The sequence below is a fragment of the Capricornis sumatraensis genome, chromosome 1, assembly GCF_032405125.1.
Source record: "Capricornis sumatraensis isolate serow.1 chromosome 1, serow.2, whole genome shotgun sequence".
In the NCBI taxonomy this organism is placed as follows: domain Eukaryota; kingdom Metazoa; phylum Chordata; class Mammalia; order Artiodactyla; family Bovidae; genus Capricornis; species Capricornis sumatraensis.
In genome coordinates, this window is record NC_091069.1 from 91,215,884 (window position 1) to 91,239,182 (window position 23,299).

The following is a 23,299-nucleotide window of genomic DNA, read 5'->3' on the forward strand; positions in this document are numbered from 1 at the left end:
TTAAAATAGCTATAAAGGAGAAACCAAAGAGGATAAAATTTTCTGCCACTATGAAAACATATCTCCATATAACTATTGTTATGAATAAATTATTAATGTATGCTATTTAAATCAATTAATTTTAATATTTTATTTTATTAATTATTTTATGATATTATAAACCATACCTTTTTCTGACTTCCAATATTTTGAAACTAACTGTTAGAGAGTGATGTAATCTCCAAGTTATTTTAAATATTTTCAAATATACATTAAAATATTTTAAAACTTCACTGGCACTTCCACAATGAAATTAAATAATAAAGACAGCAAACAGCATTTTTAACTTCTTCCTGATATCAATGGGAACTTTTAAAATAAACATAATAGAGTCTGGTTTGTTCATAATGTTTTTTTTCCCGTAATTTTAAATAAGATAATACAGTTAATATTTCATTAAAAGTTTTTCTCAAAAAGCAATGTTGGCTTTTATGAAGTATCTCATAGTATGATGAAATGATTCATTAATATGATATATAGTATATGATATTGAAATATTCATGCATTTTAAGAATCAACCCATTATGGTCGCAGTTGATTCTTTTTAACCTATTGCTTGACTTTGGTAATAAATTTCATTTAGGATTTCGATACAAGATTAATATTTTTCTTTTTTAAGATATCTTTATCAAGTAGGTCTCAAATAAAATTACTAGTAGCTTTAATTCCTTACCTTTATTCTAGAATAATTTAAAGAGCTTCAAGTAAATTTCAGGTAGAAGGTTTATAACTACTAATCTATGAACCCATTATTCCATTAACAATAGAAGCAGCTTAGGATCTGGGAGAGCCACAATGAAAAGAAAACAATCAGGAAACATATCAATAAATCTTTCCCTCTTAATCCTTGGTATCATCCTGCTTGTCTATCCCCAGATAAACTCCCAACAAATGATAAGAGAAAATTTATTTGGAGGATTACCTATTGCTTCTATCAATACATCAGGAATACATGTTAATGACATTGCAATTTACCTTTCTGTTGAAAGTATATGAATTAGCTTGAGCAAAAATTCACTGAATATCTGAGGACATGTTGAAGAAAGATGCACTTGCAATCGGGTAAGAAATTCCTGCATAGCTTGCGTAGCTGTTGGACCAACCTGAAGAAAAATGTAATTCTACTGAAAACTGCTTACTGATTCCATTTACTGAATTATTCATTTAAAAGTATCAAGTGTTAAGAGCCATATGGTTAAAACTTCTCATTTGAAAAACAAAAATATTAACAGTGATAGCATGAAACCAACTAAACTTTAGGCCTTGATATATTTTAAATTGAAAATTACAGATTCTATGGTCAATATTTTTCCATTATGTCAGACTTATTTAATTCAATATAGAAAAAGACTCACCTAAATTACACAAAAAATATCTCTACAATGCTTTCAAAAGCACAAAAAACTGTGATTTTCACAATCTTAATTATCCCATTTCAACAGACAGGCTAAGTGATCCACGAAAGGTCATGCTTCTAATGACTACAAGAGCAAATACTAAAATGAATGGAGGGAAAAACTCTCCAAACAAAAACTATAGAGCTAAAAATAAACCTGCAGCAGTCTGCAAAAGAAAAATAAAAAGCTTTTCAAACTTCAATCTCTTCGATGAAAAAAAAACTATAGTGAGAGCTACACCAAGTACCACTGGAATGTTATGATCATAAACCCTACAGGAGTTTTGGAAAAACAAAATGCAATGTAGTTCTCAAAACCATTTTAGGCAAACTTCATTTCTAATTCTGAGCATAAAAATCTTAACATTCATAACAAAACTACCTATTATAAACCAAAATATCTGTGGAAAGCTTGATCTTGAATAACTTTTATTCTGCCTTAAAAAAAAAAAAAGTGGGGGGAGAGGAAACACACTATTTTATATAGTGGTATGCTCCCTGACACGTAGGCTCTACCATGAACAAGCTGTACAATTGTGGGCAATGCAGATAATGCATGTTTTCTCATATGTAAAATAAAGATGCTGGAATCGGTGATTTCAGGAATTCTCACATTCCATTCATGCAACCTTTATGTATAATAATCACTTGATAACATGCCTCTGCCCCCCAATCAAAACTCTGGGCCAATCAAACTACAAATAGTCTTTTCTCATTTTTTTCTTTCATTTATTTTATGATGATCTACAAAATTCAAGTCTATTCTGTAGTATGACAGTACTGACTAAATGCACCCAACAGAATTTAAGCTCCAAGAATGGCAGAGTCTCGTTAACTACATAAATCTCTAGCACCCAGAACAGTACACAGATCTTACACACAGATAAGCACACAGCTAAGAAATAAAAGATAACCTTGCAAAACATTTATGAATAATCCATTAGAAAGATACTATGAACAGTGAATATATTTTATTTGAAAAGAAATATAATGAAGGAAAAATAATTTTTAAAGCAGTACAACAAAAGCGTGAAAGTGAAGTCGCTCAGTTGTGTCCGACTCTTTGTGACCCCATGGACTGCAGCCTGCCAGGATCCTCCGTCCATGGGATTTTCCAGGCAAGAATACTGGAGTGGGTTGCCATTTCCTTCTCCAGGAGATCTTCCTGACCCCGGGACTGAACCCAGGTCTCCAGCATTGTAGGCAGATGCTTTACCATCTGAGCCAATTGATATAAAAGAAATATCTGTGGTTAGACTAAAAAAGCTTGTAAGTTCTAATATACCTTTTTTTTCTGAATTAACAAAAGCAGTATTTATCTTTTTCCTCCCAGGTTTGAGATGTAATTGACACGTGGGATTGTGTAAGTTTGAAGCGTACAGAGTAATGATTTGACTTACAGACACAATGAAATGATTACCACAGTAAGTTTAGAGAACATCCATCTCATATAGATACAAAATAAAAGAAAAAACTTTTTTCTATATAAGTTGCAAGATTTACTCTCTCAGCAAACTTTCATATATAATATACAGAGATGTAAATTACATTTATCTTGCTATACATTACATCCCTAGTACTTACTTGTCTTATAACTGGAAGATTTTGCCTTCTGGTTACCTTCATCCAATTCCCCCAACCCCTACCTCTGATCTTTTCTTCTATGAGTCTGTTTTTGAAGTGAAATTCACCTACAACACTATTTAGATCCTGGTGTACAACAGTGATTTGATATTTCTATACATTTCAAAATGATCACCACAGTAAGTCTAGTTACCATCTGTCATCATAAAGACATTGCATTATTATTGACAATATGCCCCACGTAGTACATTTTATACTGGTGATTCATTTATTTTGTACCTGGAAATTTGTACCTCTCAATTTCCCTCACCTATTTCTCCCATCTTCCCTACCCTCTGAACCCAATCTCCCATTCAGGCAACCACCTGTTTGTTTCCTGTTTCTATGACTCTATTCACTTTTATTACCTTTGTTCATTTGTTATGCTTTTTGAGGTTCCACATATAAGTAAACTCAAAGCATTTGTCTTTCTCTGTTTTACTGCACTTAGTATAACACTGTTTAGGTCTATTCATGGCAACTTTTCATTTTTTGTTGAACAAAATATTTAATATTATTAAAGAATTAAGTTAGGTGACTTCTCAAATCTTGACTGTAGAGGTCATTAAACATAATACATTATTTTAAAAATATTTTAAAAATCCCAAAGTTTTGAAATGCTTTCCTAACATTTAAGTATTTGTTTAGAAAGTTTCACAAATAATACACTATAACACCAAAAATGCATCTCTGCATAAAAATCAAGTAATTCCAAGAGAAAACTTACTACCTGCTATATTGTTTCAGTACAGCTATTATTATAAATAATTCAAAACATTTCATTACATTTATACATAAAAAGCCATCATTTAATACCTTAGCAATAAAAATTTTACATATTTGGTACACTTAAAATTTATTTTACAAATAAGTTTACTAAATAATCTAAGCCTATCTCTGGTTTTCAAAAATCATATACCTGTGGACTGTGTTGATTTGTTCCATGTGGACTTGTGCCAGAAAGAAATTTCACTAAAACATGAATCAGGTTTGCATCTGAAACCAGCAGATGGGCAGTACTCTCCTGAGTTCCAATGGCACTACTGGAACCAGCTGTAAAGCATTAAAAAAAAGAAGCTTTCAATAAACAGTCTGAAACAATGGAACTGCAGTATTTAAAACATCTCTTGGTTTCAAAGAAAACTCATATATTCCTGGTAGTTACTAAAAACAATCTAAATCTCTACTGTACTGACTGAGCCTCACTTTCTATTTTCCTCTACCACAGATCTCTTGCCTCCTTTCTGGCAGGGAAAAATATCTAGTTTAATATATATCTTATTCAGTATACAGACAAGTTGAAAAGAAATAATTAAATGCTTACTGTCCTTTTGGCCAGCCTATTGTTAGTAATCACTGTCCCTTTCTAGAAATAAAGATTTATTTTTCAGATAAAGTTTAACCCAGCTTTTGAAGATAAACTGAGGTAAAATTTATTCATTTTAGCAGGTTAGCTACATAAAGATTGCATACTGTTAAGATATATACTGATAATACAACAGTTTTTTGAAGTGAACAAAATACTCGAGTCTAATCTATCATCAGCCTCATATAGAAAGTGAAAGTCTTAGTGGTTTAGTGTGTTGGAATCTTTGCAAGCCCATGGACCGTAGCCTGCCAGGCTTCTCTGTCTGTGGGATTTTCCCAGCAGGAATATTGGTGTGGGTAGCCATTCCCTTCTCCAGGGGATCTTCCTGACATAGGGATTAAATTGGGTCTCCTGAATTTCAGGCAGATTTTTTACTGTCTGAGCCACCGGGGAAGTTTCGTTCTTAAAAGGTTCAAAAATTAATTTTACTATCTTAACTTAAACAGGAAATAAAGAAGTGAGGTAAAGAAAGTAGGAAACTATTAGGAGTTTAGAATCTGAGAAGAAACAATTAGATTCCAGGAAAACAGATTTTAGATGTGAAAAGCACAAATTGAGGTATCTAGTCATATATGTTCACGAATATATTAATGAACAAACCATTTTTAAGTGCTAAGTTACTTTAAAAAGAATAAATAACCAGCACAAGACACAGGCTAACATTACATACTTGATTTTGTACTCTAAAAGTAATCAATTTTTAAAAGTAAAAGTTTTTAGGAGGTAAAAATATAATTTAAACTTGTAATTATAGATACATGGGCGTATATAATCAAAGTAAAGTAGCACAAAGGACAAGACACATTAAGAACAAGTCTAACAGAGACATAGTCAAATAAGACATTTAATCATTTTCACAACTATTTCACTTCTTGGAAACATCTTTTTAAGAACCTGATAGCAAGAAAAAAAAATGTATGTCAGAAATATACAGGACTATCTGGACTTACAATTAAGCTGCATGTTTGTCATGAGAGTTAGACTATGAAGCACAAGGCACCATGTCCGGAGCAACGTATTGGGATACCAAGCTAACACCGTGAGAAAGCTGGTTATTGATGCTATTTGGAAAAGAGAAAGGGGAAATTTTCACTCAGAAATAGCAAATGTTTACTAAGAATTGAAACAAAGAGAATTTAAAACCATGACATTATTTTTAAGATCAATTCACTAGTGTCCTCAAAACATAAGTAAGAGTTTCCCATTAAATATAACTTAAGCATTAGAGTCAGCAACATTTTATGTCTAGGTTTAAAGCTCATTCCATGACAAATAACATGTCATCACTACACATTTGTCATCCTTTCCAAACTACAGGCTATATAATTTGTGTTTTACTATATATACTCATATTCTGCAAAATCAAAAACTGAAAATAACAGGGCATCCTAGAAAGACAGAAGTGGGGCAGACCATTCAAAATCAATGCAACTTCCCAGAAAAGCACAAAATAAAACTATAACTAAGTCACCTACAAGGCCTACATAAGATGCACTTGTGGCAGGTGGAGAAACGGAAAAAGGTATTAAAAATAAGCAAACACAATACAGAGCACTTAATCGTGCCCTTAAAACACCAAGTAAATTGGCTGATTCCAGATCCCAGGCAGGAAATATATATAGTCTGCAACACCTATCATATTAAAACCTAAAAAAGACGTTGTGTATTTCACAAAAAACAAAACAAAACCATCTATAAAGAAAGCATCCTACTGACTACAAACAGCATAATTTCAGCATCAATAAACAATGATTATGACAGAAACATAAGAAACTTCCCAGAAAAAGCACAAAATAAAACAATCACGAACTTATATTTATTAAATAAGGCGGCCTAGATTATATAATCTACTTGTGAACCAATTAACTTTAAAATTAATTTTAAAATACAAAAAATTTACAACACTTTTTCTGCTTCCATTACACAAACTGTACGTCCAAAGGGTGACATGACAGTATATTAAAGGAAGTTTCTCTTTATGGAAGTATTGATACTTCAAGATAAATAAAAAAAGGAATAACAGAATTAGACTATTTTCATTTAGAAACTTCCTGTGAATGGCTAGTAATTCTAGGCATTAATCACCATTGCCTACTAACAACACAAAAACAAATAACCTATGAAACTATCTTTAAATAACAAAACAAAAAATCAGATTAAGCTCCATGTCTAACTACCAAACAACTATTTTTTGACAAAAAAAAACTCTGCAAAGGAATAGGACAAAAAAAAAGACATAGGAGGAATTTTAAAACATAATTAAAATGTGCAGACACTCTACAGATTCCATCTTAAAATAAACAAAAAAGTTTTGTTAACAGTTTAGACAACTGGAAATTTGAATACTGACCAAATATCTGATGACAGTAAGAAATAATTAATACTTCTTACCCTTGTTTATATTTAATGTTTTTCACAATAATAAAGTTTAAAAAAGGGATGGGAGCAAAATTAATAACAATAATCGTTAATACAGTGAAACACATGGAAACCTAATATTTAAAGTAGGGCTGGCTCCTATAGAAACAATGCATATATAAACAGGACCAGGAGAGAGCACAGCTGTCATTAAGGCTGAGACAGGCCATATGAGGGCCACGTGTGATGCACATCTCCAGAGAGAAAGAACCAAGAGTAAATAATTTTTACTTTTCTTTAAACAGATTCCTATAACCAGAGCTGAAAGCGAGTTCTACTCCTATTGAAGGATATTATTCAGGTCCTGCAATTCCCACATTTTTGCATTTCTCAAGAAAAGAACAAAATGAATGAACACAACTTCTACAAAACAACTGACATCCATCTCCAATCTACTAATTCTCTAGAGTTACTGCACATTTTAAAAAACACCAGTTACAAAAGAATAGCTTATGGGACTTCCCCATGGTTAAGAATCCACCTTGCAATGCAGAGGACGAGAGTTCGATGCCTGGTAGGGGAACTAAGATCCCACTTGCCTCAGAGGAACTAAGCCCACCTGCCACAACTAGAGAGTCTGTGCACTGCAACAAAAGATGCACAAGATGCAACAAAAAGCACACAGTGAAGACCCTGTGTGCCACAACTAGGACCCAATGACCAACCCTGACACACCCAAACGAATAAAGAATTAAACAAAAAAGAGTAGCTTATGAACAAGACAATACTTTAAGGAAACACAATGGAAAGACTAACAGAACACTGTAGAGTTTATGTCTGTGTTATACACAGACATAATACAGATCATACAGTTTTCTGTCCTCTTTCCTGCTAATTAATAAGTCAGTATATTTAAAAAGGTGGTTTTTTTTTTACTAAAACAGCACAACCATGATAAAATTATTAACCTAATCATTTTCTTTTTAACTTACTTTATGCTATGTTAATGACATAGCATGTCACCTTGATTTATATAAATATGTTTATATATAATTTTATGATTTTTATGATTTATATAAATAAATATATTTATATATAAATAAATCTTACCTTGATTTAATGTAATGACAGGTATTCGATTAGCATTATATAAAAAAATGTCTGCTCCATTTTCTTTGTTTCCAGATGAACTAGAATTCAGACTCAATGTGAGCCACAGCTGGAGAAGTGATTCCAACTGAAAAACAATGAAAATTGACAGAAAGAAAATGTACCCATGATATTATGAAATAGCATGTAAACAAAAAAACTTATGTAGGAATCCTTACGATTATGAGTAAATAATCTGTCAATTAAATACTATTTTTGGTTACTTCAATTCAGGTGAAGAGCAAACATCTTAAAAATCTAGATCAAATGAAATTTAACTGAATTAAAATTTATAATTTATCAAATACAAATGTTTTACTTAATTAAAAGAGGTGACTCAAGTCTTTAAATACAGGTGTGTGTATAATATACAGGTGTGTATAACATACAGTTAGAACTAAAGAAGTTTTAAATCATAAAAATAATAAATAACCTATCACTGATGAACTGTGGTTCATTAAAATACCTCCAAGATTTTTCCATCTGAGTATGACAAAGAAATCATCACTGTCTGACTGAGACTGATCTTTCCAGTTATTTCATCTTTTCCAGGCCAGCAATAACGTCTAAAAATACACCATTTCTCCTGAAGTCATACCTGAACATGATGGACTTGAAGCATGGAAAACAGTTTGTTGAAACAAACATTTAACATCGGGACAGATGATAACTGTACAATAAGCTGGCTGGACTGGTTTGCTGCTTGTAAGCCCCCTAGAAGTGAATCATCTGTTCCGGTGGGAGACTGTGATACTGAAAATTAAACACAATTGTGATTTTATCACAAAGTAGCAGGAAAAATGTTAACTAGCTATTAATATGTACAGTTAAGTGAAGGGTTTTTTTTTTTTAATTAAAATTGCATTTTTTTTTAATGATTCAGCATTACATTGTTTGAAAACATGGTTTTACAACATTACTTGAAAGTTCAAAAGAAAAATCACCACAAAGAGAAGCTCCCTAATTCATGGCACTTGTCCACCAAAGGGAAAGAACCTTGCTCTCTACAAATTCCTATCTGCAATTTTCTCCTAATTAATAAAAGGGAGGAAAAAAGGGAAAGAAAGAAGACCCTTGCCTATTTCTTGAGGAGATGGCTTTAGAACAATCTAGACTCTAATCCATTGATTCTCAACCTTAAATGGCACATTAAAATTGTCAGGGAACTATTGAAAAGTTCTGATGCGAGGATACACACGCCAAACTAACTGAGTACAGATTCATGGTGAGCAGAAAAATAAAGGGATGCTAAGAGAACTTTCTCATATATTTAGAAAGTTTTATACTAAATGAAGAACGTAAGTTTTGGGCAGAAAAATAATCAAAAGATAGACTGTATCAAGAAGCAGAACACTACACCAATTCTTAGGTTCTTCTATTTTTTCTGTACTTCCTAAGGCAAGAAAAAATGAAAAATGCAAACCAAAAGAATTCAACTTTATATAGAAAGATCTGAAAACCCAAATTTCTCTATTGAAATGAATTCTGAACTCTCCTTCAAAAGACATGACACGCTTCCTAGGTTCTAACTAGTATCCCTATACTTTTATTCATCACCATGTCCCACCACATTTTCATTTTTCTTGACCTAAGAAAAGTATAAACATCACCATCTCCCTAGCACAGCTCCACCTTAAGGCAGATAGGCTGCTCTCTTAACTGTACTCACGTGGCAGAAGGGGATCTACTGAAGTCTAGCACATCAACAGTCAGGAAACTGTGTTCTTTGGCCAAATATGGCAGGCCACCAGACTCTGTAACATGGTTTTCAAATAGCCATAGCTATTCATTTAGGTATATGTTGTCAACAGCTGCTTAAGTCAGAGTAGAGCTGCAAAACATGCATGGCCCCAGAGAGCCTAAAATGTTTACTATCTGGTCATTCACTATAGAAAGTTTTTCTTCTTTTGCTATAGATAATTAGGTAGTACGTCGTCTCAATTCTGTAGTTCAATCAGACCCATTTGGCTATCATCATGATATGTCTTTCATCTTCTTTCACATGTCCTCAAGGAAGATAAAGATGTTACTATCAAGAAACCCACTTTATCATAAATTTGGATATAATGCGACAAACTCCTAGGCAGCTAGCTTATACAGGCTTCCCCAAAAATGTCATTAACCTCACACTACCACAAATAACAAAAACATGACTCAAGTTTTTGGACTGAACTTAAGACCACTACATGGAGGTGTTCTGTTCCCCTTCCACTCTGAATTCATTAATCTTCTGTCTTATCTCTCAACCTGCTACTAAATTAGCAAGGGAGAGTTTAAAAATCTGTCACTGGTAGTTCCCTGGTGGTGCAGTGGATAAGAACCTACCTGCAACAATCTCTGGCCCAGGAAGAATCCACGCGCCATGGAGCAACAAAGCCCGTGTGCCACAACTACTGAGCCTGCGCTCTATAGAGCCTGTGAGCCACAACTACTGAAGCCTGCATGCCTAGAGCCTATGCTCCACAACAAGAGAAGCCCATGACTGCAAAAAAGAGTAGCTGCTCATCACCGCAACTAGAGAAAGCCTTTGCAAAGCAACAAAGACTCAGTGCAGCCAAAAATAATTTTTAAAAAAATCCACTGAGTACATATGACAATAATCAAGAGATAAACTGTTAAGTATAGTACTGTAAGAGTGGTGACTTTTACATACATGTAGGAGATGTATTTGTTAATGCCTGTAAAATGGAATCTGCTTCCAGGGTAGACATCATTTTCAACATAAGCTCTGCTTGTTGTTCGAGTCCAACTTCTAGGCGAGCATCTAGGGCTACAAAAAACAATTAAAAAACAAAAGCTATTTAATAATTATTATTCATGTCCTACTTCCTACAACAAAATGTTGACATCTGAGCCCCAAACAGGGTGAGGAATGCATCTTCCCATCAGAGCAACCTGGCACGGGCACCAGAGGAACAGCAGGTAACAGGATCTGGGCAAAGGAGGCTAGAGACAGGACAGTGGTGATATAAAGAAAGGCAGCCCAAGGAAGGGAAGCAATGACAGTGGAAGCAAGTATATTAAGAGTAAGGAGAATCAGGCACTTCACTATCAAGAGAAAAGAGAAATAGGAACAAAGGAAAAATGAAGGCTATGGAGTTAGATTGCAGTTAGATTAACTGATGTATCAATGTAAACTTGCGGCATGCTAGATAGACAAACAAATACAGAAATAAATATAAACACAAATGTGTGTACACATTCCCTAGATTTGTCCATCAAGAGACCATGGAAACAGCCCCAAGTTAGCAACAAGTATATCGAGTACTCAAACCTTGAATTCTCCCACTAAAAGGTTTTGAAATATCTTTTTTGTTCATGAAGAGGCTAATTCTCAGTCTGGAAAAGGGAAAGTAAATGATAAGCTTGGGGCATCTTGTTATCCCAAAAAAGGGAAATGTTCAAAGAAAGATGAGGCCATGTCAAAAAAAAACCACAAGAGACCAGTTTAAAGGAGATATCACTGGTCAAATCAGGGTAATTTGAATATCAAAATAAATAATGATATGTGAATTTACCTAATGCATAGAACTATACACTTAAAAATGGTTAAAATGGAAAACTTAATGTTCCCTATATTTTAAGACAAATAAATAATGGTAATAACAAATTATAACACACTGAATATAAAAAGGAAACCACTGGTCTATTCAAAAGTAAATGAATAAACTATTAACTTCTTTTTTAAAAAATAACAGTTTCCAAGTATTCTTCTGTCAGTCCAACCAATCAAAATTTTTTTGCAAAAGGGAAAAGAATAATTTTTCACTGGAAAATTTTGATAGACACGTCTTTTATCAAGTAATTAGACTGAAGACCACCAGCAGTGATCCAAATTAAAATCATGAGCTGCCTAATAGGATGCAATAAGAAAAGCCTGACACTACAGTTTCCTAATATTACTGCCAAAGTCACATAACCAGAATCTAATCACGAGGAAACAGCATACAAACCCCAACTGACAGAAATTCTACCAAATAACTGGCCTATAATCTTCAAAAGCACCAAGATCATGAAAGTCACCTCTGAAAAAGTGTGGCAAACTGAATAACACTGAAGAGATATGGTAACTATAGTTTACCCATGAAAAATACACTTTGCACTGCACAAGTCAACTTACACGGATTTTTTTCAATAAATATATACTACACAATCCACAGTTGGCTGAATGCATGGATGCAAAGGGCTTCCCAGGTGGCACTAGTGGTAAAGAACCTGTTTGATCCCTGGATTGGGAAGATTCCCTAAAGGAGGGCACAGCAACCCACTTCAATATTCTTGCCTGGAAAATCCCCATGGGCAAAGAAGACTGGTTGGCTGTAGCCATTAAGGTCACAGACAGTCAGACACAACTTAAGTGTCTTAACACACACACACACACATACACACACACACTCAAAACTTTGGAGAGAAAGAACCAACTGTAAAGTTACACACAGACTTTCAACTGTTTGGGAGTGGGCCACTCTACTCCCCTATTACTCAAGGGTTAACTATAAAATGCAACATACAATTTGCATCATTTTCCATAAAGGACATTATTTAGACACAACTGCTGAAACTTGAATGGATTCTTAAAGTTAGTACTAATGTTAATTTCCTGATTTTGATGGAATGTGCTTCCTGATGTGTTTATGTAGAAAAAATGTCCTACTTTGTAAAACAAAATAAAACAAAAAAATATCAGATTAACAACTTACTCCCAAATGGGTCAGGATAAAGCTGTTCTCTGTATTACACTTGTAACTTTTCAGTAAATGTATGGTTGATTCAAAATTTAAGAAAATATTTCATTGAAAAAAGAAAGTTATATATTCTGTGACTAGAAGAGTACAAAAATAATACTCAACGTGATTCCATTCTGCTTACAAATAAACATAAATTTACTATTATAATAATAATAAAAATAAAAGAAAGTACAATAACAATAAAAATAATTAAAGCCACTGGCAAACTCACACAACTCACAAGTATATTTTGCTGAGTGTTATTTTGAGAAACAAAAGATGGACCATAAATAGAAATGCTTCCAAACTGACCAACACACAGCTCTGAGTGTCAGTCACTCTCAAGGCAGCCCTGCAATAATAAACTCTCTCAGCATACATTCAGGATCAAATTCTCAGGAGACCAAGAATACACAAACTGAGAACTTGTTTTAAGAATAGCTTGTCTTAATAACAGTGCCTCACTTACCCTGAGACACTGAAACACTAACTGTCTGTGATCCATTCTTCTCTGCATTTGCTGGTGGCTTTGCTACAGGAATTCCAAGACCTCCAATGTACGGGTTGTAATTGTAGGTGCCATAATCAGCACCCCAATAGTCATACCATGTACTGCTTATTGGCTTAAAAAAATAGAAAAAACTTTGGTTTATTTTTGACTCTTCACTAAGAGTAACATATTATTTACACCACCTTAACTCAAACAGGGCTACAAAGGAAACATTCCCCTTACCCTCTACATTTTTAAAACATAAATTTAATGATCTATAGGAATAGTCCAGAATATTCCATTGTATCCCCAAGTCTAAAAAGACCATATTTATTAGAATCTAGCATCTTAATCAAGGCAATGGCAACCCACTCCAATACTCTTGCCTTGAGAATCCCATGGACGGAGGAGCCTGATAGGCTATATATAGTCCATGGGGTCACTAAGAGTTGGACACGACTGAGCGACTTCACTTTCACTTTTCACTTTCATGCATTGGAGAAGGAAATGGCAACCCACTCCAGTGTTCTTGCCTGGAGAATCCCAGGGACAGAGGAGCCTGTTGGGCTGCCGTCTATGGGGTCGCACAGAGTCAGACACAACTGACGTGACTTAGCAGCAACAACAGCAGGATCTTAATAAAATCTCTTACAAACAAAATAAACTAAAATATAGTATTAGAGTTGTATCTCCTTTAGAAAAAGTAGCAGCTAGTAAAGGTGTAGATTCTGCAATGAACTCAACCTGGATGAGCTTAAATGCTGCTTGAAATCTCAATACTCCATAACCATACCTCCTATGTTTATTAATGGTTCTTATTAACATTTAAGGTAATATTCGCAGCTATATTAAAAAATAATGATGTAAGGTCTCCTTATAACATTCCAATAGTTTCATAAAAAATCTATCATAGTATCTAAAGTAATTTAATTTTGAGCGAACTAAATAATGGGTTACATTAAATGTATACTTTCAAGATGAAAGATTTTAATTGCAAAGAATATTCTAGTGGATCATACCTTAAAGACTTTGGCTGCAAGAGGATCCTTTTCCAAATCAATATCTAAAGGATCAATGTCAACTTCCATTAGATCCTGAAGTAGCTCAAGGTCAATTTCTTTATCTTTTTCCAAAGAGGAAAGAGGAGGTGCACCTTCAAATAATTTAAAGTGATTTTTTTGGTGGAGTATATAAAATTTACCCAATATACTACTGCTTTTAATTATAAAGCAATTACATTTACTTAAATATAAAATGTTTCTGATATAGAAGTCTCTACATTTTTACACTTGAAAATTAAGCATAAGTAAGTACACAAACACATCAGCCTATAACACACACAATTAAAAACACCAGTGCAATAGTATGTAACTTCCTAGGGAAAAAGACCATAGGATTAGTCCTTGTTGAATCAAGTTACATAAACTTTGCTGTTAAAAATAACCATTAACCACTTCTAGAAAGAACAACTATTGTTCATTTTATTGCCTCCAGTATATAATTCATAAATTACACCTAATAGTTAGGGAAAGAAAACCCATTATTAAAGTGAAAAGTAAAGTTTTAAGAGCACTGCTATTCACCTTATTTTTCTATCATCAATTAGAAACTATTTTGTCTCAGATGATTCCAAATGCTTGACCAGCCTTTTATGCCTTCCAACCTTTATCTTCCTTTCTCACTCTTTTTTATTCAACATATGTTTATACAATGTCAAGAAAACGTCAGCCTGCATTAGGGTTTGAGTATATGAAGATCAATAAAACACATCTCTACCTTCCAATAAATTAACAAGGGTTCAGAGGTGAGGGTACACAACAGAAATTAAACCAAATACAGCATGGCAGCTGCTACTGGAGACAATCAAGGAAGCAGGTAGCACCAACAGCAGTCTCCAACATAGCTGATGGTGATGGGAAAAGCTTCCTGGAGGAGGGTAGCTGTATGTGAATCTCAGACAAGAAGTTCACTATGCAAACTAGAGAAGAAAATCTCCTCCAGGTAAAGGGACTATCAGACAGAAAGGAAAAAATCATGAGAGAATCTAAGATTAAGTAATGAAACAAATGAAATGACTCTAACATTGCAATATATAAGGTAATAAATGAAACAGTCTTGAAAAGCAGGGAGTACACCACAAAGGTTTGTACATGCTAAGATGCACATTATAGTTTTGAAAAGGCAGAAAACAAAGAAAAAGTCAAGAGTCATTAACCTTGCTGTCTTTACCACTGTGTATTTTTAACAGCTTTCTAGCTTATAATTCCTTCCACAGAGCCAAGTAAGACTGTATCAAAATAACATGGACACTGTGAAAGGATACCATTTTATTAGAAAAAGCATGCAAAGGGCTTCCCCCGTGGCTCAGCAGTAAAAAATCAGCCTCTCCAATGCAGGAGACAGGAGGTGATTCTGGGTCAGAGAAGACCACACCTGCCGCGGAGCTACTAACCCTGTTTGCCACCACACCTGAGCCTGTGGTCTAGAGCCCGGAAACTGAAACCACAGAGCCCCTGTGCTGCGGCAGCTACTGAAGCCAGTGCTCTGCAACATGAGAAGACACCCCAGTGAGAAGCCCACACGCCGCAATGAGCCGCCGCCCCGCGCCCCGAAACGAGGAAAAGGCCCATGCAGCGGTGAAGAACCAGCATGGGCATAAACAAATGAATAAAAATTGTTTTTTAAAAAAAGCATGCAGAAAATCAAAGTAAAACCTGTTTATCAGAAAAATACTGATATGGTTACTAAGGCCAAAGACTTACTATAAAAATTTTACACTTCATTAATATTCTTAGTTTTGAAATTTAAGTTTCCATTCTTTAAAAAATAGCTAAGGATATGTTTAGTATGAATATGATGTACCTGTCATATCATGTGTCAAAGGCTCATCGATAGTTTCCAGCAGCTGAACTGAAGACTGCTGCAGGGAATCGTCAGAGTCACCGGCTGTTGCACCCGCATCGTCACTCACCGTTCCTTCCTCCATGGCTTCTGCAGCTACTGGAGCCAGCAGTTCTCCTGCAGGTGAGAATATCATCACCTCAACCGTTTTAGTAATAGGGAAACAGACCCCCAAAGCATATTTTTTCATCTAGTAGAGAGAACAGCATGTACACTACAACAACCATAAAAGTTTCTGAGGCAAATGAGTCCTCATCTATCCAAGGAAATGCTAGGGCCTTCCACTGCACTAACTTCAAATGCTAACTAGTAAAAACACAAAATGTGTGCCTATGAATAAGGAGTCATTATCATCACTTTAAATATATTAACTCATTTATTCATCAAAATAACAATAAAGATGTTTTTATTATTCTTATTTGACAGATGAAAAAAACTGAGGAATAGGAAGTACCTTCCTCAAGCGCACCAAGAGAACTCAGAAGCAGCCCACTGCTGGTATTAATAAGGAAGCAGACTAGCTCCCGTATCCCTGCACTTTATAACCTAATTCCTCCATAAACACTTGAATTTATCACAGGTGTCAACATAATTAAACACAGAAGTAATTTGAAAGGGTTGCTACTGCTGAGATAAGACATTTTACACTTTTGAGGGGCACAGTTTCCTTTAATGATTTGTCAAGCATCGACAAGCTCATTTTTATATACCTTATTAAAAATAAATCCTAACAAACCTGCTAAAATATCCTGTAGCATACAAGTTAAGGAATATTGAGCCCAAGCACCACCCCAAGATATATCTCCTCTATTGAAGTCAGTTCCAACCAAAAGTAATAGCAGTCTTTCCAGTTGGGGTTCATTCACAATCTCACATAGATGTATGGTTGGCCTCGTGGCATTCGCAATGCGTGCAAGAACCTGTAATACATTTTATAAAATCATACACTTAAGTAGCTATTACATGTTTCCTCCAACAATAAAGCATTGAAGTAACTTTTCTATGAGATATGCTTTTGATGTCAAAGTAACTGTTTGACATGAAATGCAAAGGAAATGTAATTTCATGGATCAAATGTTAAAATCCTGGTAAAAAGATCTGAGTTGAAAAGTTCAATTTCTACAAACAATGAATATGCTACAGGAAAGCCTTCAGGGCATTAATACAGCCTTCACTGCTATAATTTGACACTCATCTGTAGATTGCCTATCTTAAAAGAAAAAGGTAGGCTGTACAGACATACCCAAGGCTTCCCTTGTGGCTCACCAGTTAAAGAATCGCCTGCAATGCGGAAGACCTGGGTTTGATCCCTGGGTTGGGAAGATCCTCTGGAGAAGGGAAAGGCTACCCACACTCCAGTATTCTGGCCTGGAGAATTCCATGGACTGTATAGTCCCTGGGGTCACAAAGAGTCAGACACGACTGAGCAACTTTCACTTCACTTCACACTATTTACATTTCAAGTCTACATTAATCTAGTTTTAACTAGATTAAAAATGTATAATAGGTTTCCCAAAAATAAGTGCCCAAGTATTTCTAAAATCTTTCAAGGCACATTAAAAAAAAACTAAACCACATAAAAGGAAAACCAAAGCAGTTTTATTTCTCTTAAAACTCAATTTAAAACTTTATTTTTTTCTTCATTCTTTTTTTTATTCTCTAAGCCTGTAATTATAAACTAGGCCTATTACTTTACTTACCTTACAAACAAATAATAAGAGATCTGCATGGCATGTAAAATCCATAGAGAGGAGAAACAGGACAAGTTTCTGGACTACTGAAATACAACGTTCATGGGCCAGAGTAAATGGAAGTGGTTCTATCTCTGGACTTTCTTTTGTTGTTGTAACTTCTGTGTCTAAATTAGAACGAGACCACTCCGCTGTCCGACGAAGCCGAATTAAATCCTTAAAGTGCTATACACAGAAATTTACAATATTTAAATCAATGTCTATTGAATGAAAATTCTTCCAATATGAGTTTATTTCTGAGATGAAAATATACACTCAGAAAACATACAACTTCTAAAGAACAAGATTTTTAGGCAAACCATAAGCTTCAAAAAGTAAGATTATTAAAAACTATACTGAAAATATGTACCTTTGTCTATTTTAGAATAATTCATCAGATATCAAATAGAATTTCAGAAAGGAGGAATTCTATAAAAACACTCTATTAGGGTAAATCTATTATTTTAGATATTACCAAAACACCCTAAACATAATCTTAAAAGGTGAATGGTAAAGAAACCTATAAATACAAACTATAGAGTATTAATTCATTTCAAATTTTGCTGGAATAATTGTAATCTCATATTTATAGAAACACAATATGCAAACTTGGTTGCTACTGAAGTGCTATCCCCCAAGTTGAAAAACAAAGTCATTATTTTTTTAAAAAACTTTATTTAAAAATCACTGAAATTAACTTTCACTTAGAATGGACACATTAGGAAAACCATACACATTCTAAATCCTTTTATCATCAATTTATTGGAACACAATCCACTTTAAAGAAAATACGCTAGAAAAATACTTTAACTCCACATTAACCATGTATTTCCTTGAGTTAAAGCTATCTTTCCCCACAAAGAAGTACATAGGATAGATTTTTCTGCTGATAAGCAGAATAACATAAAGCTTCCTGATCATTAGTAAAGATATTTAACTATTCAAATAATTTAAAATATTAATACTAAATGGAAGAGTAACTTTTCTAAGATAATTACATTAAAAAATAAAGATCATACCTTTGAGGTAGCTTGCTTTAATTTTGCTTGTTCTACCAGAAGTTTATATGATGATCCTTTGTTACTCTGTATTTTTTCCTTTTCCATCTGTTCCACCAAAGCCTTCTGTTTTGCTTTCAATAAGTTAAGTTGCTTTAAAGAAAATGTTAATCTTATAGTTAGCAATGTTAAAAACAACAAAATAAGTTATTGTACTTCTCAGAATCCATACAGCAAATTAATGGAATAAGTAGTTTTCTGTAAAGTCTAGTTTTAACTATATTGATTTTGTAAAAAAATCACCTCCAAAATCCAAATAAAAGATCTCCCCATTTTATAATTAAGAAGTAACCAATTTCTTATCCATGGAAGAAGAAAAATAAGTGGAATACTTTTTTTATGTAAGCCTCTAATGAGACTGACTGATGGAATGTTTTTAAACGGAGGAACAGAATTATTTTTAAATATACTAGGAAAATATTTTTTACTGTACAAGAGTCCTAGCTTGGCTTTTATGGAAATCTCCTTCAAGGGTAGTACATTTTTTGGTATGTCTATGATTATTATTAATTAAAAATTTTATTATAACTATAAATTCACATGCAGTTATAAAAATAATGCAGAGATCCCTTTTACACTTTACCCAATTTTGCCTAACAATAGTAAAATATCACAACAGAGTAATGATATTATTACAATTCACCTACATTATTCAGATTTCAATGATGTAAAAAAGCTTCACATCATTTTCTTGCAAAAGGGCCAATGGTTGCCCATAGTGGAAAAACTCAGAAGTAAGTAATTTAGCACTAAGTTATGCTTTTTAAGTAACCCAAAGCTTTCACAAACTTTCTGAGCATACATGTTTTCATATAAATTCTCATTTCATCTTAAATTAGCCTTCCTGGTGGCTCAGACAGTAAAGAGTCTGCCTGCAGTGCGGGAGACCCAGGTTAGATTCCTGGGTCGGGAAGATCCCCTGGAGAAAGAAATGGCAACCCCACTTCAGTATTCCTGCCTGAAAAATCCCATGGATGGAGGAGCCTGGCAGGCTACAGTCCATGGGGGTCGCAAAGAGTCAGACACTACTGAGAGACTTCACTTTCTTTTCCTTTCATCTTAAATCAATTATACAAATACTTTTAGGAGACATATGAGGCTCCATACTGGATATTAAATATATATAAAGACAGAGAGGAAGATGCATTTTGAAATATAACTATAATAAAGTAGTGGCGTATAAGAATCTGACATCAGCTATAAACTCAGGTTAACAAAAGAATCTCAACAGGAGAATACAACAAATATAAGGAAAGGGAAAATACAGGATACATGGGGATATTTTATGGTATCCTAATTTAGAAACCAGGGAAGAGCTCCTTGAGGAGGTGAATATGAACTAATTTCTGAAAAGTAACTTCAATTATCCAAGCAAAATAATAAATTAAATGTTTGGCACGGAGAGAGGAAGGGATGGGGGAATAACCACATACTAAAATAAATCTTGGATGAGAAGACTGGTTGCAGGTGGTCCAGGAACTCAAAATCAATATGGCTAGACCAAAACTCAAACCTAAAAGTTAGACAGGCAGATGATAGATATGCTAAAGCCATGTTAAGTAGTTTTACCATCATTCAAAGATCACCTGGAAACCACTAACAATTTAGAGGTGGAGTGATATGATCAGGTTTGTATCTAAAAGAACCCTCTAGGGGCAGCATGAAAAATGAACTGGATTGAGAAAACAAAGGCAGATACGTCTTCTGACTAGGCAAATGAGCTGCACTTAGAATAGTAGCATCAGAAATGTGAGGAGGTAGACAGTTTAAAAGAACTTGGCAAAAATCTGTAAACTATGTATTGTTGGCATCTTACAAATAAAGTCCATCTCAAAAGAGTCAAATAATTTCCCCAAATTAAGTAGTTCATAAGGTCTGATGGGAAGCCTATCTCATACAATGTCTCAAACACTAAAGTAACACAAGCAAAAAAATATCGAAAGTTACCTGTTTATGATGAACTAGCTGCTTTCTTATTTTTCTGGAATATAATCTATCAAGGCTACTGCTGCCTTTGGAAGACCGACTTACGTTCTGGGTGTGCAGATTATTATTAATAAAACTCCACTGGTTACCTACAGAGCAAGGAAAAGTTGTATTAATAATTATGATAAATGTAATTTTAAAGTACTATTCATACCCAGAAAATATAAAATGATAAATGTGTCAATCACAACAAAGCAGTTTTTGAAAACAATTAAGGAGACCATCGTAAAGAAACTGCTATGAACATGTGATCTTAGAAAAGTTAACCTAGACCCTAAATGACTTTAAGACCAGAGTTCTCTGTTCCTTCGATCTTTCCATTAAGGTTAACAGTTTACTTTTTCCACAACTGTTTAAAATTAATCTTTGTACAATACCACTTTGATAAAGTCATTCAAATGTAACAACAACAAAATGCTCACTATTGCCTATTTCAAACTCTATGCTTTTGTGCAGGTATCAAAAAAAAAAAAAAAGGATACTTAATAATTTGATTTAACAACTGCAAAAATAAGACTGAACAGTTAAAAAACCATGCTGTATAGCTCTACTACTCATTCTAGAATGTGTCCAGACTATTCCATACTGGTCATTCAGTTCACTTCAGGCTTAATCCCACATGTCACAAATCCTCAATGATTTTTTTTCACATCTGCTTAACCTAATGACAGCTTCTTCTGTTCTCTTATTATACTTTTGTCAAGTCAATTCAAATTCTTCAGGCCTTAAAAAAATGTCTTCCACCTATGTGTTTTCATAATATCTGAATGCTATGAATAAAACTAAGGCTTCACATACTGTCTGTTATATTCCAACTTTACACACAGTTGCATTTGTGTCTTACTTCTAGAGTCTATAAGTGAGTAGTGACCTATAGATATTAAAATACACCACAGTTTAAAAATAAATCCTTGTGCATGAAAAGAATCTCCCACCCTATTCTCAAACAATGGGTATCATACAACTGATTTACGTATAAAACATTTCAACAGTCCTTTAATAGTATAATCCTAATGGTTTTTTCTGTGGTCATGTATAGATGTGAGAGTTGGACTGTGAAGAAGGCTGAGCGCCGAAGAATTGATGCTTTTGAACTGTGGTGTTGGAGAAGACTCTTGAGAGTCCCTTGGACTGCAAGGAGATCCAACCAGTCCATTCTGAAGGAGATCAGCCCTGGGATTTCTTTGGAAGGAATGATGCTAAAGCTGAAGCTCCAGTACTTCAGCCACCTCATGCGAAGAGTTGACTCATTGGAAAAGACTCTGATGCTGGGAGGGATTGGGGGCAGGAGGAGAAGGGGACGACAGAGGATGAGATGGCAGGATGGCATCACTGACTCGATGGACGTGAGTCTGAGTGAACTCCGGGAGTTGGTGATGCCTGGCGTGCTGCGATTCATGGGGTCGCAAAGAGTCGGACACAACTGAGCGACTGAACTAAACTGAATAATTTTTTTTAATTCCAAATTTTATGGAAATTCTTGTCTGTATTTACATATGATATGTAGCTGCTTCATAAAGTCTTGTTAACTTGGAAAACAAGAAGAAAATAATTTATCTTACGTTTTGATTTCCTTTCATTTAAAAAATTTTCTGTGCTTCAAGCTTATGGAGACTACAACTCACAAAAACCTAGGAATTTCTGTATCTCGGCATAAAAAATCATTTGCAGTTAATTAACAGAAACATTTTATAACAGTAAATGGAATGACATACTAAATACCATAATATTACAATAACCCTTCACAGACTTCCTTCTCATTAACTTCACTTATATCTATGTTATTCCTGGTAAAGTTAACTAATATTTTAGACAAATTACATATAGCTGGAATCTCCAGGCCCAAGTCAGTTCTGGAAAAATTGCATAGTCATTCAAAATCCCCACCAGCAGATTATTATAAACTTCTGATACCTGTCATAAACCTCTCCCTGTCTTTACCATTCAAAGGTTTCTTTGCAGCTGCTGCTTCATCTTCTACAGTTGCCACATAATCCAGCAACCTGGACACGAGCATAACAACCCAACTGATCATGGGGATATCTAGTACTCCTGTATAGAAATGAAAGGGGGGGAAATAGTCACGTGACCTTAAGAATCCTAATGAAGTCTGGTAAAATAATTATAAAAGTAAGATATTTTGTAACTCCAAAATACACCATATAATTATCAACACTAATATTTATTTATAGTAAGCCTCAAAATTAAAACCTGCGGCCACAAATTGAGTAACACATCAAATCTAATGGAAGACTTAACAAATCTTTCATGGTATAAAACAGATTCATAAATATAATTTGAATCTAACAGGTAATAACGTACAGAAAACAAGGTATAAGAAGCTATTCTTAAAGGGGGCTGAAATTTTTTAAAATGCTCTCAATTTATAACTCATATAGTTTTACACTATGTTTCAGAGTTTTTATTCCAGGAACAATGTTATTGCTCAAATGAAGCTCATTATCAATAAACA

The 23,299-nt window shown here is 34.1% G+C and overlaps 1 protein-coding gene across 2 annotated transcripts in view; it reads right to left on the reverse strand.

Annotated features, from left to right (window-relative positions):
- The window catches only part of BIRC6 (baculoviral IAP repeat containing 6), a 209,743-nt gene that overhangs the window by 95,392 nt on the left and 91,052 nt on the right, over nt 1–23,299 (reverse strand). Inside the window, exons 32-45 of one of the 2 annotated variants that reach the window (XM_068979018.1) lie at nt 22,768–22,878; nt 20,788–20,915; nt 18,802–18,933; nt 17,753–17,968; nt 16,789–16,972; nt 16,014–16,169; nt 14,171–14,304; nt 13,131–13,284; nt 10,588–10,704; nt 8,533–8,687; nt 7,896–8,022; nt 5,378–5,488; nt 3,978–4,111; nt 1,015–1,142 (exon numbers count right to left, since the gene is read on the reverse strand). In XM_068979018.1, coding sequence (XP_068835119.1) covers nt 1,015–1,142; nt 3,978–4,111; nt 5,378–5,488; nt 7,896–8,022; nt 8,533–8,687; nt 10,588–10,704; nt 13,131–13,284; nt 14,171–14,304; nt 16,014–16,169; nt 16,789–16,972; nt 17,753–17,968; nt 18,802–18,933; nt 20,788–20,915; nt 22,768–22,878 — 1,987 coding nt within the window. Of the gene's footprint in view, nt 1–1,014; nt 1,143–3,977; nt 4,112–5,377; nt 5,489–7,895; nt 8,023–8,532; nt 8,688–10,587; nt 10,705–13,130; nt 13,285–14,170; nt 14,305–16,013; nt 16,170–16,788; nt 16,973–17,752; nt 17,969–18,801; nt 18,934–20,787; nt 20,916–22,740; nt 22,879–23,299 lie in introns of both variants that reach the window. The other variant, XM_068979011.1, reaches the window with a different exon arrangement.